Here is a 20,282-nt window from a genome sequence, read left to right as displayed (position 1 = left end):
CTTCCCTTTAAAAAATAACGTAGCTTATCAGTGCAAAAAATCCGAAAAGGATATATGAAGGAATCATAAATGATTATGTTGGTATAATATAGCTCCTCAATGTATAATTGTAAGTATATTTATTTATAGACGGCGCCTCTCATCAAGAAATAGTAAAGAAGAAAGAAACCAGTTATAAATTATATAACTGACATATTTTTGTAACCTTTGAAATGAAACAATAAAATATCTTTACTTTTTTATTTTTAACATCTCGTACTATAATAATTATATTAAATGTACAACATCGTATTTACAATAGGCACTTGGAAATATACATCTATATCACATCGAAATTATGTAACTAACACATTTTTATAAAACATATAGGTACAAATATATTATAAAATATATAGGATTCTAAATATTTATTTTCTATAGGTTCTGCTTGGAAGCACAAAATTTATATTCAGTATACGTATATAGAGTTTGTGCATGTATAGGCGTCATCAAGACCTTATAAATGCTTCTGTTTTTAAAATCTACTACGTTTTATAAATAGTACTCTGTAATGTTATATTAAAAGTATTACAAGCTAAGGTAATTAAATACGTAGATATTCTTTTGTTCTGTTCTTTCCTAGAAGGAATGCAATTCTAAATAGCTTAAGGAGACACGCACTACGAGTCTACGAGAGTGGAAACTGAGTCCACAAACCAATAATAAATCAAAGGTATCAGAGAAACCTTCGAAGTTGTAGTTGTTGTACCTACTATTAGTCATACTTACTATACTTTTGTAAGGAAATCTAGAACAATTCTAATTTCTTCGTATTTAACGACATGTCTGCCACGATTTATTACATAGATCTTTTTCTTATGAATATAACTATAGGAAGATATTTTAAACGTTGGGTTTACAATGAATATAAAAATACATGTACAATATATACATATTGAGATCAATCTTAAAAATAAATCTTACATTTGGCACTGTGGACCATATTCTTTACAAATATTTACAATTGCATTTTACAAGCTATTTATGGCAAGCGGGTACTAATATATATAATAGTGTTGATTAACTCTGAGATAAACTCTTCCCACTCATCTTAAAATATACGTTTTCAATATTGCAACGATCCATTCAAATGTAACACAGTTGGTTGCACATTGCATAAGATTTTTCAGACGTATAAGAACTTATAGTCAACGAAATGATGGTTGAAGATAATATTTTTTTAATTCTATTACAGACATATGTATTTCATTTAGATCGTCTTGAAACATTTCTCTTAGATTACCGTAAAATCTTGCACCTGCAGATTCAATACACGTCCACTAACTCAAGCATTTAACGTCGAACATTTCATATTGGAAGCTCTTAGACGTCTGTATTATGTATGTGTGATACATTAATCTTTAAAACCTTTAAAATGGCAACCCCACATACGGTGTTACCATTCTAAAACTTTACCAGAACCTAATGCTGCAACAAACAATGCGCGGTACCTTCTGCGTTCCGTCTCATCGCCAATTCTTTCCATTCGTGTGCTCTCGGCGCGCAGACCAGATGATATCTTCCGAGAGCTCTTCTAGCCATTATAAAGAATTCTCCGGAACCGGCGCCGGCTTCACAACGTGATGCGACGTGGACGTGTGCGTGAAGGCTTCGGGGGTGTCGCCTACGACCGGTGCCTATTGTATTGTCGATGTCATATCTGAAAACAAATACATTTTTATAGAAATTGGTTTCGGAGTGAAGCGGTTGAAATACCAAATTAAACCTTACTTAATTTTTATTACAACATATTATTATAGTTTCCAATTATATTTGAATAATTTGCGACAACCAGTCAGTATTGCTATTTAATTTATTACATAAACGTACTTTACTCTGAACCTATTTATTATTTTTCTGAACTTTTGTTTTAATTAGAAATTAAAAAAAAATAAAAGCAATATTAAACAGCGTACGCAGAAATATTATATTTCATGCAAAAAAAGTTTGTCATGTTTGCCTTATAATATATTAAAACTCTTACCTGAAGTATTGATTCTCCTCTTCGCTAGGATCAGTAGCGGCAGCCGTAGCTCGAATCAAGTTGGTCAATCGCAGGGTCAGTTGTGTCGTATCCAAATCTTCACGCTGCTCACTTCCCACTATTATACCTTTTGACACTGTGGACAAAAATATCTCAACTTAAACAAAAGCTTTTATGAAGTTCCAAAATCCGAGGTGTAAGACAAATCCATGGATTCGTTCCAACCTTTTGGTTAGCCTCCTTTGAGTAACAAAATGACGCGGCGGAGGCATATTTAGCCCATACAAGTAGATTTGTATTCCGGAAACAGATTTGAGCATATGAATTAAATCTAAAGATCAGATAAAACCAGAAAAATTATAAACCAGGGCCGCAAGATTTCACTTTTATCTATGACACAAAAATGTGTGTTTCACTTTACCATTATTTAAAACATAGATTCATTTATAATAAAAATTTATTTCTCTATTTTCAAGCAATTTTCTCAGGAAACTTAACGTTGTATGTATATATTTCCCCCTGCCCAAGATCATAGCTATGATAAGACATTTAAATCTCGCTTGAGTGCCATTTAAATATATGGCAAATACCTTTTTCGAGCATAGCTTTTTACATCAATCTACATCTAAGGCTAGGTAATTACGTAATGTAATTTGCAAATGTTATGTAATATGAGACCTCAATTGATACATTCTAAAGCTATATATCGTTTTTTATTATATGTATAATCCGTCTCCATAGAATAATTGTTTTCTAAAGACCATATAATTGGTAAGTTTAGGTAAGTAGGCACGAAGATTTATGGACCTTGAAAAAGAAAATGGAGAAAAGACGCAGTATATTTTAAAAACTTGTAATATACAGAAAACTAATTAATTACTTCGTTATTAACCGATAAAGGAATAAAACCTTAAAACTCTTTTAAAACAAACAACATTAAACGGCTTAATTTTGCTAAATGTAATTTTGAAAACATTAAATCTGAACTCCAGTCTGTGAACTGGTCCGAAATCTTATCGTCCCCTTGTATTGATGAGTGCACCGAAGCTTTTTATGAGCTTTTATTTGAAATAATATCAAGAAATACACCAAGTTGTTGTAGCAAATTCTCATCTTATCCAGTCTGGTACAGCAAATCCTTAATTAAATGTAATAAAGAAAAAAACTTATATCATAAACGGTTTAAGAGGTTTGGGAATCCCCGCGATTACGACGTTTTCTCTTTGCTGAGGGAGAGATGCAAATTTCTTACCAAGATTTGTTACGACAAGTATATCGCATCCATCGAGGACTCGTTGGTCAAGGACATAAAATCATTTTGGAGATTTGTGAATAGTCGTAAAGGCCATATTTCAGTGCCTCACACCATGACACTTGAAAATACTTCTGAGACAGACGGTCAGGGGATATGTGACCTTTTTTCGCGATACTTTGGGTCAGTTTTTGACGATAAAACTAATAAAACTATATACACTGACCAATCTGGTGCTGTAAATAACACGTATTTTAATATATTATCTGGCTTTTCTATTACGGTAACAGATATCAAACGTAAAATAGATAGTTTGGATATTAACAAAGGGGCGGGTCCTGACCTTCTGCCTCCTATTTTCATAAAAAGTTGCGGAAAGGAGTTGTCCATTCCATTATGTGTTCTCTTTAATAAATCGTTAGCTAGTGGTGTGTTTCCTAAGCGCTGGAAAACTGCCCACATAATACCTATTTATAAAAGTGGTGATAAGTCCAATTGTAAAAACTATAGACCGATAAGTATTTTATCTTGCGCTGCTAAATTATTTGAGTCAGTGATGTATACTCATCTGTTCAGTCATTTTAAGCCTGTTCTTTCAGACAAGCAACATGGTTTTGTTAGAAACAGGTCTACGGTCACTAACCTTCTGGAATACAAAAACTATCTCTGTCAAGTGTTTGCCACAGGTGGCCAAGTTGACTCTGTTTACACTGACTTCTCTAAGGCTTTTGACAAAGTAAATCACCATCTGCTCTGTCATAAGTTAGCGTCACATGGTATCCACGGCAGTTTATATAGATGGATCTGCTCATACCTAGACTCTAGAACTCAGTTGGTTGCGTTAAAGGGCTTCATCTCTGCACCTATCGCAGTTACATCGGGAGTACCTCAGGGTTCCCACTTAGGGCCATTATTCTTCGTAGTTTTTATTAATGACCTTATTCAACAACTGTCCTGCAATTGTCTCTTATATGCAGATGACTTAAAAATATTTACTTCTATTACTAATTTAGATGACTGCTTAACATTACAGCGTGATATCAATACCGTATCACAATGGTGCAAGACGAACTACATGTATTTAAATATAGACAAGTGTTTTGTCATATCGTTTACTAATAAACGAAACAAAATCGTATGGAACTACGTCATAGATGGTCAATTAGTTAACAGATCAGATGTTGCAAAAGACCTAGGTATCCTGTTCGATGACAAGCTTTCATTCCGTGCCCACTATAGTCACATCACGTCTAAAGCAAACCATCTACTGGGTTTTATTCTTAGATCCACAAAAGGTTTTAAAAATCCTCGTAGCACCTTGTACTTATACTTCAGCCTCGTAAGAAGTATATTAGAATACGGTAGTCCTATATGGTCGCCGAATTATAAGGTGCACATTGACGATATTGAACGAATTCAGAGGAAATTTCTCAGAATTTTATGTTATCGTATAAAACCTGGCCGGTCTAACTTAAATTATTGCGATAGACTCCTGAAATTTAAAGTTCAACCATTAGAATCCAGACGCATAGTCTTCGACTTAGTTTACCTTTACAAAATCACCCACTCCATTATAGACTCTCCCGAACTACTAGCTCACATTAGCCTTAACATTAGATTTAGTGCCCGTAGAGCTAACGAAGTCAATTTATTTTCCCTTCAAACTTATAAGAATAACATCTCTTTTTACAACCCTTTGACCAGGATGGCTCGTCAATATAACGAGATGGCAAAGAGCAACCACTTACTTGTGGACATATTCTGTCGCAACATCAATAAATTCATTAGTGTCGTTAAAGACATCCTCCATCGTAGGTTAAGTGCTGACCCTTGTGGTCCTGGTTAACGTTACGTTAAATTGGTGTCGAGGAACTTATTATTATTATTATTATTGTTTTTTTTTTACTATGTTACCTTTGTTAGTTATGAGCCTTTTATTGATGTAACATTAATTTTGCAGTGTGCACATGGTTTTACATTAGAATCCTGTTCATAACTATTAGTTTTAAGTTTATTTTTGTAAAGATTATAATGTGTTTTGTGCACCAAATAAATAAAAATAAAAATAAAAATAAAAATAAAAATAAAACAAAAGCTTATAGGTATGGGATTTCAAATGCCTAATTAAGCTTCAAAGAGAAATATTTCTTCTTAACTGACATCGATAAAGTTAATTACAGTAAATGCGGACTTTTTGTTATTAGATTCTTTTCAATTATAGAGAACCTCTTTAAATCTCTTGATAAAACTGTACAATGGAGCATATGCGGGGCAATCAATTAAAAGCTATGTAATTGCACTTTCTACTCGCTTTAGAAGATTAATAGTACTGTATTTAAAGTAATTAGTCGATATGTAAATGAAAAGAGAATGTAGATATGTAATCTTATTAAATAACAAATATTTTAATTAAATTATAGCAAATAATGGAATAGTGCTATGGGTCAATGGGATCGCAAGGGTAGCTGGAAAAATTGTATGTGTATCAATATATCCAATTTGCATTAAAACTCAGAACCTTATCACAATAAATTGCGCTAGAATTGTTCGTATGGATATTAGGAGTATGCTAACACGTACTTTAAAAACACTCACAGCTACTTAACATAAACGTATTTCCAATTACTGAACCACGCCACTAATCTTAAAATATGATTGTCACCACGCTGACGTCATCCGAATACCAGACCCACAAAAACTAAAACCACTTTATTGAGAGCCATTGTTCTTTTTTGTATATGAATAAGCAACTTCTAGCTTTGCAACTCTTTTGTTTGAAGATAAGTGTACCTGGAGGCGGTCAATAATTACGGGAGATGCTTTTAGCCTAACTAGACACGTTATCTTTAAATCTCGACAGCCCTGTATCATTCGTCTGGCATAAGCTTAAAAAGGGTAATAAAAATAACTCATGGTAATTTAAAAACTTTAAAACATAATTATTAATTATCATGTATATATGACAACTAATCCTCTAATTAACGTCTCTTGATTTTAAAATTCGAATCAACGAATCTGTTCGGATGTCGTGCTGTTAGATCAATAATTATTACGTAGGATGACATAGAGAAATTTCTGTGATCCGTGCTAGAGGCGGCTAATAACGACGGTTGGCCGCCCACGGCTCGACACGACACCATTATAATCTATCACAAAAGAAATAAAAAATCTCCCCACTGCGTCACGTGCCTTTCTACTCGTTTCTCCGGTGCCAAGGTACAAGAAGCTTCCGTAGAGCCCTGAAGGCCTTGTATAACCGTTGACGCAGAAATAATGCGTTTATACGTAATTAAATGCTATTATAGTAACGCGAATTGAAAATAATGATGGGTCTACTTCATGTACGCAAAATAAGCGACGACATTTAACTGTCCAAAGATCTTTTTAAATATCACAATATGAAGTGAAATTCTTTTAAAAGGCGATAGGAATTTTGATTATGGCGACAAATTGCTGACTGCGAGGCAAAAGGCTTATTACGAGGTTATTACATTGTGGAACCGCTACTGGTTTGTCATTACAGGGTGACTTTTATTTTTAAGGGGCGTAACTGAGAAACTAAATCCGTTATAACACCTCAGGAATAGTGACACGACCATAATTTATAATAAATGTATAATTTTCTAAACCTTACACTTGATTAGTTTGCACGTTATATAGATTGTACTTTTTTTATAAAACTTAAACTTACCGAGATCACTAGTGCAGAATGCGAGCTCCAATTCCGACTCCGAGCATGGTCTGCATTCGGCCGTTGCAGGGTCATAATGTCTTCTTACTAACGACCTGGCTTCATACTTGAACATGGCCACTCTCCTCTTTGTACCCTCCTCAGGTTCTGCCTCTACGTACAAAGCAGCGCGACCTCGCCTGCTGCGGAAGCATCGAAGTTCGCGAGGGTCGCCGTCATCAGGAGCGTAAAGAGGTATGAGTCGCTTCGCACCTTCCACAAAAATGCGGGCCGGAAACCGCTCTGCAACTTCTGAAAAGGATTGTTTAAAATCAGTCTATGCTCGAATTTCGAAATTCGAAGGTCTTAAAAGATTTGTTACTAAATCTACTCAAACTAGACTTCATACAGATACATTGCCAAAGGCAAAAAAATACACAATAAAAATGACTCTAAATTATGAGAACACTTCAGGCCATTGTTCAACGCGAATTCGTCGTTAACGAAGATTGTTTGTGATATTTACCGGTATCATTAAGCTGCAACGAATGAAATAAGTCGGGGGGGTCCGGTCTTCTTATGACTCTGATGCAAACCCTGAAATCCTTTTCATCAGCTGGTAGAGGAGGGCGGAAGAGTAACCGCAGAGCTCCTCGAGGGTATAGCCAAGATACTGTGCCTTCTCGACACCTCAGGTAGACAGGAGTCACTCCCCTCTCGGGAGTAACACTCAACCCGCTGGAACAAGAATAAAATAAAATTTTAACTTTTACATCATCACACAACACAACCAATTTAGGCTTAGTTAAATAAATTCAATCACAACTAGTCAAATGTATTAAATACTTTTTGTTTGTTTGTTCCCTTTTATAAATATTTTTGTTGTAAAATGTATCATGTAATCCATCTTTGGCTATATTCTCAGAGTATTTGTTTGTAATTACATATATATAATTTATGTTAGCTGTAGCTGACGTTCTGCGTTCATTCAAACACACATAGTAATGGTAATGGGTTGAAAAGTTTTTGTTACAGATTCATGCATAACAAATAATCTAATGAGCTTGGATATTACCTACATAATCTTGAAATACAATCCTTCGAAAGTCATACAAAAACTAAAAACACATTAGCGTTAAACAACAAACATGATCCCGACATAGCGATGTTTTTGTCTCATAATAAATGATTCGATGAATAATTAATCATATAACTGCCAACATTCATTTATCACAGAACCTAATTCGAATTTAGAATCACGACCTAGTCGAGTTTAATTAATGTAATGCATGTACAACACTGCAATGAACGGCTATTTCATATAAAATTACATTATCTAGATGGAAAGTGTGCGGTCGAGATTGCGGCACGCGATCGAAGTGTCATTTCTGGTCACTATCTCGAGAAATGCCCCCATAAACAAGCCTGGAGCCAATTGTGAGCGTATCTTGCATCTGCGGCACGTGGGCTGAATTTCTGGAGTAGCACCTACGCGCAACCCACGACTTTAAATTATAAAACCAAGATATATGGTTATACATACGATTTATACCGCGACAGTAATAAAAAGACGACTTATGTAAAACGCATTGTTGTGGCCGAGTTCGAACTTTATTAGCGGGTTATGTTCCCTTGTCCGCTACGAAACGATTTATTTTGTATTGTCAGTGTTTTATTGCGTCCAAAACTAAAGTGGCTCTAAATCTTTTTAAAACTCCGAGATGGATTTATTCAATGTTAAAGCTAGTAAATATGAGTAATGTTATCTTCGGGGAACATTCCCAAGAACCCATAAACGACGTTCATGGCGACTTATTGAAGACAAATGACGAACACACTTATGAAAACTCTAAGTTATTTCATATGAAATTTAGAACATAATAACATGTTTGAAATGCATTAAAAAAATTCAGTGGCGCTACAACCTCTTTAGGTCTTGGCCTCAGACTTCTGAATCTGTTTCATGATCATTTTTAAATCTAATAGGCAAGTAGGTGATCCGCCTCCAGTGCCCACGTCATCGACTTTTTGGGTCTAAGACATGTTGGTTTTCTGTTCATAGAAAGAAAGTACATTGGTGCACAGCCCGGGATCGAACCTACGACCTCTGGTATAAGAGTCGCACGCTGAAGCACTAGCCAACACTGCTCAAAAACCATTTAAAAGAACCTATAGCAGGTTGCTTTATCGTAGTTTAAAACGAAGCTTTTAGTGAAATCCTTTAATATGTAGAGTTATTTATAAAACGTCACATCCTTAAACCTCGATGTCATCGCGAGGCTTCCTTAATCCACCCTAATGGGCCGTATGGCTAATACAAAAACCGGTTGGAGATCGTCTCAGTGACGCCCTGGTTCCGTATCTTGCACGAGATAAGATAAAAGCATGGATGATTCGTCACAGACTTTATGAACGTAAAAAAAAAACTTTTGTGTATAATTTAACTAAAACATATCTCGCATAGCTTACGAGCATGCTAAATGTTTAACGTAATTTTTATACTATACAGTGAAAATAATTAAGCTTGTTTTCTTTTTTTTTTCTTTTTTTTATAGAACAGGGGGCAAACGGGCAGGAGGCTCACCTGATGTTAATACCCCCGCCCATTTTGTTTTCGAAATAGTATTGTCTCAAATAGTTCTAAATAAACCCACGGAGCCCATACATAAATGTATTATATTTTATAATTTCTAGTACCATAACTGTCATTTCAATTTCTCCTAACATAAATGTACCTTACCCTTGAGTTATAAGATGTTGCACGTAAAAATAATATTCTGGTTGAAAAGAATATTCAAGTGGTTTTGTGTGGGCAGGTTGGTGCACACGTGTAGGATTGACAGGGGTGAACAACCCCTTAGAATGAAAAATAAAGAACGTTATTTGAATCCCTCATCAATTGAGAGTTTATGGCTGAAACGCTTAGACAAGTATAACATACTTATCATTTTGTTTGACGTCGTCATTTTCAAAACATAGCAAGCCTATCAAGGACTTGAGTCATTTGTCCATCATATTACTGGTAGCACTTTAATACATTAACATCTCATCTAAAAATATTTTAATTTAATTTTCATTGTCCGATATAATAGGTACACAAGTTTATTAACGTATTCGAACCTTGTGCCATAAGGTGTGTGAAATAAGTAATTAATTTGCTTAATCGTGATTACGTCCGCCCATTGATGTCCGAATTATCTAAAATTATTCGCATTCTTAAATTTACGTAAGCAAATGTTTCTCGTAAAAGTTTTTTGGGTTGGTCGTGCCTGTTTGTCGCGCCTAAATGTTATCGGCGCGCGCTAAAACAAATATACAAAAAACAAATGTTAAAACCACAGTTTTTCTACGCTTTCAATATAAAAAATATCAAGGGTGGCGTAGCTTGTTGCACGCTTGGAACGCGTTGTCCCGCAAATCAATGTTATACTTATAAGATTAGTAATCATTGTGTATTATAATTATACGTATTTATTTACTTGTAAGTGAATATTCTCATATAAGGATATTTTAGTCAACGTTTTTATGTGATGTTATTGAAATATGTATTTGAGGTTAAAGATATGTTATTGGTTTTTAAGAAAAAAATCTAAACGTGGAATGATAGAGTTTATTTTAAATTGAAAGACGACAATATATACGAACTACTCGTATAAAACATAAACTAGGTTTAACATGATGAATATAAAAATAAAAATGTGAAAAGACAAAATCTATTCTCAATGTTAAAACCAGTATTGAGGTCATTGAACAACAATAGCCTGGCAACAAATATTTCCAATTTATAAACATTAGTCGAGAAAAAATAAATGATTTGTGGCCATTACGCACAAATGGTGGCGCCCCGATATTCGACTAAAAGGTACTAATGCTGTCTTAATGTATCACGGAGTGTTGATCAATAAAACCGTTAATAACTTAACGATGATTTTTTTACGATTTATAGTTGATGTTTTTAGAAAATATTTTCCTAATTAGAAGTCAACCTTATTGCCGTTTTAAACTTTTTTTTCTACTAAGCTGTTAGTAGATACTTCTGTCAAATTTTCGTATACATCTAATTCGAAGTTTTACGTACAAAATATATCGGAACTTTTTTTACAACATCCTGTGATTGCTAATGAAAACTAGTAATATTTTTTTAAACTAGATACTAATAATACTTAAAAATAACCATACAAAAATTTGTTTAATTTCGAGGCACGTGTGCGCTTATACGACTGTTAAAGATAAGCTTCTTAGAATTGTCATGTGTGTGATAATTAACAACTTTACCACATTTTAGCTTAAAGGTAACAAAAAACTTTTGACGCTTCATTGTATAGGTGTTTTAGAGTTATATACTTTTATAAGCAATTATTTTTAATAGCTTATTAAAATTAAAAATGTGGAATGAAGACTTTATTGCCACTCGCGCGCCCGTTTTCTCCTGGAATATGAATATTTAATATTTTTCATTTCTAACTCTGAAAATACTCCATCTATGTACCTACTGTATGACTATTATTACGTACATAAATGCACTTATGTATTTTAACGATATTTTATCGTATGCTAAATAAATTTAAAAAAATGCTGTATACTCTTAATACCTAATCTAATCGACAGTTTATTTTAGCCAAAAACCCATTATGTAAATGGAGGTCATGTATAACTTAATCACAATAAATATCCTTTTGTATTTTTGTTATTTGCATAAAGAATCAATTTGTGTTGCGTCCGTTTATAAATTTAAGACAATTTAGTTTAAATGTCAAAATATAACGGTTTTTCTCGGATGATTCTAGATTCTGGGATCAGACAGATAATAAACCTACACTATTTTCATAACATATCAAACAATCAGTCTGTCAAAGACAAATTAAACCACGTTTACGTCACAGAGTAAACGCATTTGGCATAAAGAATCAAAGACAAGACTAGTGCTAATTTCAATTTATGACAAAAAGCGCGGTCTTTTAAAATTCAAAAGATAATTAGAATTCAAATTATTTTTACAAGTTCGTATTTTGGTATTATGATGCAAAATATATTATTACTTTTTTACCGGCATCATATTATTATAATTGGCAGGTATTTATATCATACGATGTTTGCTATAAAATTGTATATCCACTTGTATGTCCACTTTACAAGGTTATTTCAATAAAAAACCAGTAAATCCATTGTTGTCGTCATTATACGAAATTCAAGATGCTATCACTGTATATAGCGTAGTTTAGAAAGTTCGTTAAAACACATAGCCTTATCATACGTAACAAGACAATAAAATAAATCTGTATCTTTTCTACGAAGACTTTTATTTACTCTTGTCCAAAAAATCCCGAGATAACAATGACGAGTACATTCAACCTTATATCACAGTCAGGGTTGTGTAAATAAAATCAAAGTTACATACACGGACAAAATCCGTTATTATATTTACATTTTTATGCATCAAATTCCTGAAACCCGAACGTTTATTGGTTTAATTATTGTTTAGATTCTTTGACTGTTTTTAATTGTAACTGTGGTACTGAGAACCTATGTCTATGCTTACTATTACGCGAAACGTAACAAATTAATAATTAAAATAATTAATATTTTTACCAGTTATAGTTATAGTTATACAGTTATACCAGTTTCGTAAATGGCCAGCCCTGGTTTGGAGTGACATAAGCATTGTTGCAACCTACGACTTCTATTCCGGATCAGAAGCAATAAACATAATGTACGCCTATATAAAATCAGCTTACAAACCAAGAATTGAGTATAAAAATACTCGATACCGCGGTGGTCGCTTTTTATATGCTAATTAGATAAATAAATTCAGTTGCCACACAAGTTTCTATTACTGTATTAATATAGTGCATCTAGGACCGGACTGAGTGGGTTACTTACGGCTGCAAGATAAAATGTATAAGCAATATCCAGGATAAAATCTGTCGCAATAATGCAATACCAGTTTCAACACCAAAGGATATATTCTCTATCATGTAAACCTACCGTTATTTTCCAGGGCTACATGCCGTGAGCCTTGAGAGATGCAACCAAAAAATAAGCTGACAGTAAACACGATTCATACAACAAAATAAAGAGTAATATAACTAGTGACATTTGCTTTTTTAGTTAAAAACTTGATTTCGCGATATCTACAATCTAATATTATAAAGAGGAAAGATTTGATTGTTTGTTTGCATTTTTTGAAGTATAGAACTGATTTAAAAAATATATTATACGTTATCCCTGATAAACATAGGCTATGGAATATTTTGATAAAACTAAAAATGGATTTATGATAGTATAACCTAAGGATTGAAAAAGTCTAATTGACAGTAGAGCAAAGTGATGTACTACAGTTTTATAAAATATCAATATCAATATCTATCTATGTATCTATCTATATATCTATCAATATCTACAAAAAATCGTACCATATGTCTAATAAAAATAATTTTCTACATTTTAAATTTTAATTAAAACGGGTGGAACCGCAGAGCACAGCTAGTTATAAAGAAGTTCAATTTATACTAAGTGTCAACGCATGTACAAGGATTTCCTCAAACAATGGTTGTAATGTTAAGACAATGGACGCTGTGAGCACGTGCGTGCTATTGTATGGGCATATATAGCGTTTATATGGTCATGTATTACTTGTAGAACCAACTTAATTAATATTAAACTTTTGCTATAAAATTTTATTACATTTTAAGAAATTACGCGGAAATATTCAGTAGTTAATCTATTTTAGATAAAGTTATAGATACTTCATCTAATTGCTTTTATGTATTTTTTATTACAATCTAGTCCAATCTAGCAAATTATTAAACATGAATTTGTCTCGCCGATAGACCACATATATATGTATATGTGTGTGCGTGTGTATTTTACCAAAACAGCATTGCACAGAGTAATACTAGACAAAGTAAATAAATAGCATCAATATTTTACGTCTCACTATTTCTCGTTTCAATAAACTCACATAAAATTTATCCGACGTATAAAGTAACCGAGAGAACGGGACTTTAGTTACTTGAGAATTATTTAAACTGAATTTGAGGACATTATAATGCAGAATTTAAATAATAAAACCTGAGGTTTAGTGACAATTAATTCATGTAATAATTGTCGTTAAATGCAAAATTCATTCAGACTATATAACATTTCGTGATACCTAGATAATATATGTTTTAGTTGAGTGCACAGTGGTACAATAACGTGTTTCGAGCGATTCTTGATTGTATAATGGCTTGAACTCGTGCCCAGATTGCGTAGGCGACCCTCTGTCATCGTCTTGAACGAACTTATATTGTTCAAATCACGGCTATCATTTGAGACACTTAGCGGGTTTTTGTAATAAACGATAAGTAAGCTTAACAGCTATCACTTGGTCATACATCGGATCACAATATTTTTTCTATTATAAGTCTTCTGTACTTAACAAACTGTTTTGCCGGGAATCAAACAATAAACCAGCGATTCACCAAAACACTTCAAAATATGCTTCCCTATTTTAAAAAAGTTAAACTTAAGTTATTAAATAAATAATTGCAGTCAAATATAAATATATATACCTGTAACGAACGTGACTAATAAACTGTAATTGACTTAATAACGACAACCACAGGATTATAATGGTTCGCACCTGCCACGAGGCATAGACTTCCGCCTATGTTAACATTCTTAAGTGCCTTTTTAGGTACAAGATTAATTGTAATCATTAGGAATATCAATAGTATAGGGCCTTGTATTATAGCCCAACACTGTAGGCGAATACAAGCCACATCGGTTACATTGGCTATGGCACCTTGAGCGCATGCGCCGAGATCGGGAGGTCATGGAGATTGGAGATCAGTTGGTCAGCCTAGGTTCGATGGACACATTGAAGGAGTACTTGCTGTAACTGACAGCCAGCCATTGGTGGGAGGCAGACTCAGAAAGGAAGGCTGGAAGATTATCATTTCGGAGGCCTTTTTAAGTCGCAGCACCATCGGAGTTAGTATTGGTAGGTTGATGAAAAAAGTTTTGGAAGCGTGCATAGTCCAGCATACCTATGTGCCTGATATGTATCCTATTTGTTTCCCCACGGACCTACGTCCAAAAATATAATAATTCTCCGGCAAATTGATAGTTGAGTTAAATCTTTTTGAGGGTAGAATCGAGGTTAAGTTATATGGATTAACAAGGTTAACGTCCTATTCGTGTCCTCATCTCCATTAATAAGAGTTACATCACGTTTTAAATCAAGTGCGTCAATGAAAGTCCCATCATAAATATAAAAAAGCTGGGCGTCGTAAAATATTTTTTCACACCCGTAACAAGATTGAGCACATGCGCAGACGTCACCGACGGCGCCAGTAAGCATATGGTGACCATGGAACCGTCATACATAAGTATTAGATTATATTATTTATTGATGTGCTATATATAAATTTTAGAAGTATTGGCTTGAATCACCCGACTAAGGGAGCCGTCAAAAACTGAAGGTATACCTAACATGCTCTTCTTAAAGGACTTGGGTCGTCCCTTTCTTTCTTATCCTACCAAAGCCTCAAGAGCCTACTTGGGTATCAATATGTGGTAGGAAAACGGCGAACCAAATCATGTCCAAAACCACAAAAATTCTCCATGCCTTTCTATGTTTAGACTTTAGATACTTAGCATGGCTATGGATATAATGAAAATCATTATACGAAAAGAACTACAGAAATTGCAACAAAATCGTGAAAATGTTTTGAAAGCTGCTAGTTACCGTAACGCGTTTAGCAATTTAAGAATATTCGTGTAATTAGGAGTGTCGCATAATGCACTTTCATAATTACACAACCTCGGTGATAAAACGCCTTACATGCTCAACTAATAACACATTCTTCTGCACAAAGCTAGTTAACTCATACTTAAAATGCCTTTTTTTAAATATTTGTGCACATATTAAATTTTACTTTTTTACTTAAATTACAAGACTATAAAAACGATATAATAACACTCATATAATGTTTCTTAGCAACGGATTATGGATACACTGTTTTGACTACTAAAGAGTTCTTATTACTTTTAGAGCTTGATTCCAAATTTAAAATGTACCTTCGCGTAGACAAAAAAAAACAAAAAATAAAATTGTTTCCAGCCAGTTCAATAAATTAGAGGTTTTAATGTAAAACTTCTGATTGTATATTTTAAGCGGTTGCAGCAGCTCTTTTGAGCTTTTATTTAAGGCTTGTGAAAAAATTTACCAATAATAATATTATAGGAAAGTGTGATACGATAAAGTTATTTGTGCAGACAGTTGGCAAAATGAGACGTCTAATGAGCCTGGGAAATTGGAATGATAACCAAAAAAAACATGATAGGAGATAGCGGTGATGCTTTCACGATATCACGCAACGTGGGAATGTGGATAAATTTGGGAGCCCGAAGGCCATAAATTTTTTGATAATTTTTTTCGCACGAATGTTATGCAAATATATTTAATAAACGTCATACCGTGAGATACTATTGAAAACATACGTCAGCACGTTTAATTTAAATAGTTAATTAAATGCCATAACAAGAACTAATAAAACATAGCCTTCGTTTTATTTTTACAAATATATACTTACAAATATTTATAGGATCAAATTTAGAACTAAATTTAATAGTGCCTGGATGACCGAGATTTGCTCGGTATTTTTTTTATAAATGGTGTATTGGAAACTATATTTAAGTACGAATTACATACTAATAGTACGAAGAAATATGAATATAATAATCGAATAAAGATAATTATATTCATATTTAAGTTTTTATTTAAGTGACATCTTTAAGCTATAGCAATTCTATGTTTAAGTAGATAAAACACGAATAAAATGACATTTTCTAGAAATGATTCCTAGCTGGATCGATTTATCGCCGCCAAAACCCCCGCTATACTACATTTCATGAAAATCGTTAGAGCCGATTCTGAGATTCCAATTATATATATATATAAGAATTGCTCATTTAAAGATACAAGATTTTTCTAACTCAAAACCTTCCAGATTTATTTTTGTCAGCAATATTTATATTGTTACTTTGCCTTAAGTCAAAGATAAAGATAGATACAGAATGTATAGTAAATATGATAACCTATTCAGTTTGTGATATGACTTGACAATATTCACAATATTTAACACATGTCAATCAATATTGCGTAAATATGTCAAACATCTCACCTGATATCAGATAAACTTGCGTGTGAATTGACACACTAAAATGTTATTTAAAAAACCTTACTCTGAGGAACTAGATCGAAATATAGCACATATAGATGTGATATCTTTTTAATAACATTTTATGCTGGACCATAGGGTCCAACATAAAATGTTATTAAAAAGATTTATTCCAATTATTAATTATTAATTAATCTTGATTTTAAAATTTTTAACAATGAATATCTCCATAACCTCCACCATCCGCAGGGTGGGGATGACACAGGGGGGTAGACCTGCCTTCCCTCTCCCCCTCCCCAAAAAAGCTCAAAAATCGATGGTCCATATTGGAAGTTTATTGTTAATGTTTGAAGGATTGGTGGTAAGGATACAAGAAATGAAAAATGATGTTTTAATAAGTACATGTACCTATCCTTTGTAAAATCTGTTAAGTAATGTTTAAATAAGGTCTGATAGCATTTATATCTTATCACCATGTAAAAATATTATAAACACTGTAAATGTATGACGTTAATAAAAAAGGTATTTAAATATCAATGCATATTCAGTACCAACCTTGTTTAAGACTGGTATAACATAAATTAGATTTGCTTTGAATATAGTTCACCTTGTATAAACAACTTTCATTACGATAACGAATATAAACAGTCGTATTAGTTTATGCAGTAGATATTATCAAACATAGGTATTAAATAACGCTTAATAAGTATGCATATTTACATATACAATGGTGCTGGCTATGCCGGAAGTTTATAGTAAGAAATTTGTTAGGTTAAATAATATAAAACTAAGATGCCTTGATGTCTATGACATAGAAACCAAGAATTATTCTATAAAATTCAGTTATTATTATTATTACAACCTAAAGACCTTAAATGTTGAAAGTGACTATTAACAAAAATTTTGTCACATTTTATAAACTTCAAGTTAAAAAAAATTAACACCACAGAACAACTCCAGGTCTTCGTGAACTGCCATCGTCAAACCCTTGGAATACTTGGGTCCGAGGGAATCTCTAATTAACAGCTATGGTAGCTATGGTAGCTATAATAACGTGCTAATTGACATGTCTATCAAAAGCCGAAAGTGGAAATGGGAGTGCTATTCTCTCCGGACGAATTCAACCCTTATAGTTACAATGCATCCAAGCAAACCCTCGACTGGGATTCTCAAGGCAAAAGGAAACAAACCTGGCAACAAAGAATCATTGCAGAGGCAAGGGCAATATGAAATGATGTGGAGTGAAATAAAAAGAGCTGCTCAGGGCTGATCAAGCAGGTTTTCTATGCTGATTAACCTGTGCCCCACTTGAGGGACATAGGACTTTAAGTAAGTGAATGTTAAAATAAATGAAGGTATAACTCCCAGACCAAATCGAAGGTAATTAATGTTGTTTATATCGAAACCCAGATTTTTGTAACACAACGGCAGTATAAATAAACAAAAGTTTACAACTGAATCCCGCATGTTCACACGGTTTACGCATGCGTGAGAAAGAATAGTGCGGTTTGTGAACTGAATATTAACTATTTCACTTGTAATTTCATTGGCCTACATTTGTATATTCTTAAGGTTTGGAACATATGGCAGTATATAGATAGGACTTATGCCTTTTTTGTATTTAATTTTTCCTATAGTAGATAGCAACAAAGACAATTATAGTAGTGGACTGACAATGTTCATATAAGAATTAATATACCGAAAATTCAAACATTGCTACAACTTATTTCACATCTTTAAAACATAAATAATCTAGAGCAGTGTTGCCTGACCTTTTTTTTGCCATGCCATGATGCCACCTTAGACTTACTATAATTCTTATGCCCTCTATAGATGTAAAAAGAAATTACTTGAAGATTGTTAACGAAACTCGATAAATAAATTTTAAAACATATTATGAAAATGTAAAATAACAAATAATTAGCTAAAAAATAGTACATTTTCGATCGATTGAACGAATTTTCTAAAGTATCAAATTTTCCACCTGTGACGCGTGGGCCCCATATTGGGATGAGTTTCGCATTAAAATACATATATATTTCTTGTAAGCTATAGACATATGTACTGTGACATTATAATGCAAATTTCAAAAACTGTCATTGGTAGGAGCATCCGAATTATGGCATCGTTTGATCGCTGAATTAATGCGATAAATAAAAGTGCTCGGTGCATCGTTACATAAAATGGGTTTGTCTTAAAGTTATATTTACATTCAAATACACAAACACATATTGGGACGATAACCTCAAAAGGTGCCATTGTTTCTTCGCTGATAAAAATATTATTGTATAGTAAAATTTAAATACGTTTTCGCTTATAAAAGACATCAACGCAACTCACAATTCAAAGGTTATAACGACATCGCTAACAAGTTTTTAATCAATTGAAACAACGGTTCATGTTGTGGGTGGGTTTTACTTAATTAAATTTAATGCGACTTTAGTGAAACGGTCATAACTCACGGCCTTTCTAATCCCAACAAAAACTGTCACGTTTAAAGGTTGAGTCAAATGGCAAGAATTTTATAATTATATTTTTTTTACAAATAAAATAGCAAGCAAAAATAGCAAACAAAATTACTCGTATTAATCGCTTCGTAAACTATGCTTTTGACAGTATATATTTAGTTAAGTATTTTGCTATTATTGTGATAAAATCGTTCTTATATTGCATTATAAGATTTTCGTACATGTATATAATAAAGTATTTAAAGCTCTATATAACATTTATATTTTACTCAAACAATCTTTAAACTTGCAGCAACTGAGTATTTTCATACCATATATTTAGTTCACTAATACCTTGATTTAGTCTCGTTAGTAGCCGCGAGCAAGTCTAATATAGTCTATGTACAGGTTTAATGAACCAGAGCTTACAAAGCATTCACCATTGCCATGTCGAAGTAAAAGTTACCGGCCGCTACAACAATAGCTGTGTTGCCGGCGGACTTGGCCGTTCTAACTATACATATAACAATCTAAATTGAGCAAATCGGCCCAAAGAAAGTTGATACTGGCTGAAACATTTTGAAAAGACAATTTTTGATATTATCTTCGTTGGCACTTAAGCTTACTAATGTGTCCTTCTTCGATTTTATTATAAAAAATTAGAGTCTTTCATCAAAATGTATGCATGTGTATGCTTGATAGTACAGGTCGATTAACATTCTTA

General features: G+C 33.2%; 1 protein-coding gene across 1 annotated transcript in view; it reads right to left on the bottom strand.

The window, feature by feature from the left end:
* Positions 1-849: 849 nt before the first annotated feature.
* LOC111004245 (meteorin-like protein) overlaps positions 850-20,282 on the bottom strand; it is a 33,859-nt gene continuing 14,426 nt past the window's right edge. Inside the window, exons 2-5 of the mRNA XM_022275183.2 lie at positions 7,472-7,683; positions 6,967-7,257; positions 2,024-2,159; positions 850-1,699 (exon numbers count right to left, since the gene is read on the bottom strand). Coding sequence (XP_022130875.2) covers positions 1,462-1,699; positions 2,024-2,159; positions 6,967-7,257; positions 7,472-7,683 — 877 coding nt within the window. The 3' untranslated portion in view covers positions 850-1,461. The remainder of the gene's footprint in view (positions 1,700-2,023; positions 2,160-6,966; positions 7,258-7,471; positions 7,684-20,282) is intronic.

Source organism: Pieris rapae, chromosome 13 (assembly GCF_905147795.1).
Source record: "Pieris rapae chromosome 13, ilPieRapa1.1, whole genome shotgun sequence".
Lineage (NCBI taxonomy): Eukaryota > Metazoa > Arthropoda > Insecta > Lepidoptera > Pieridae > Pieris > Pieris rapae.
Note: the sequence above shows the minus strand (reverse complement) of the source record. Positions and strands in the feature narration are given on the sequence as shown.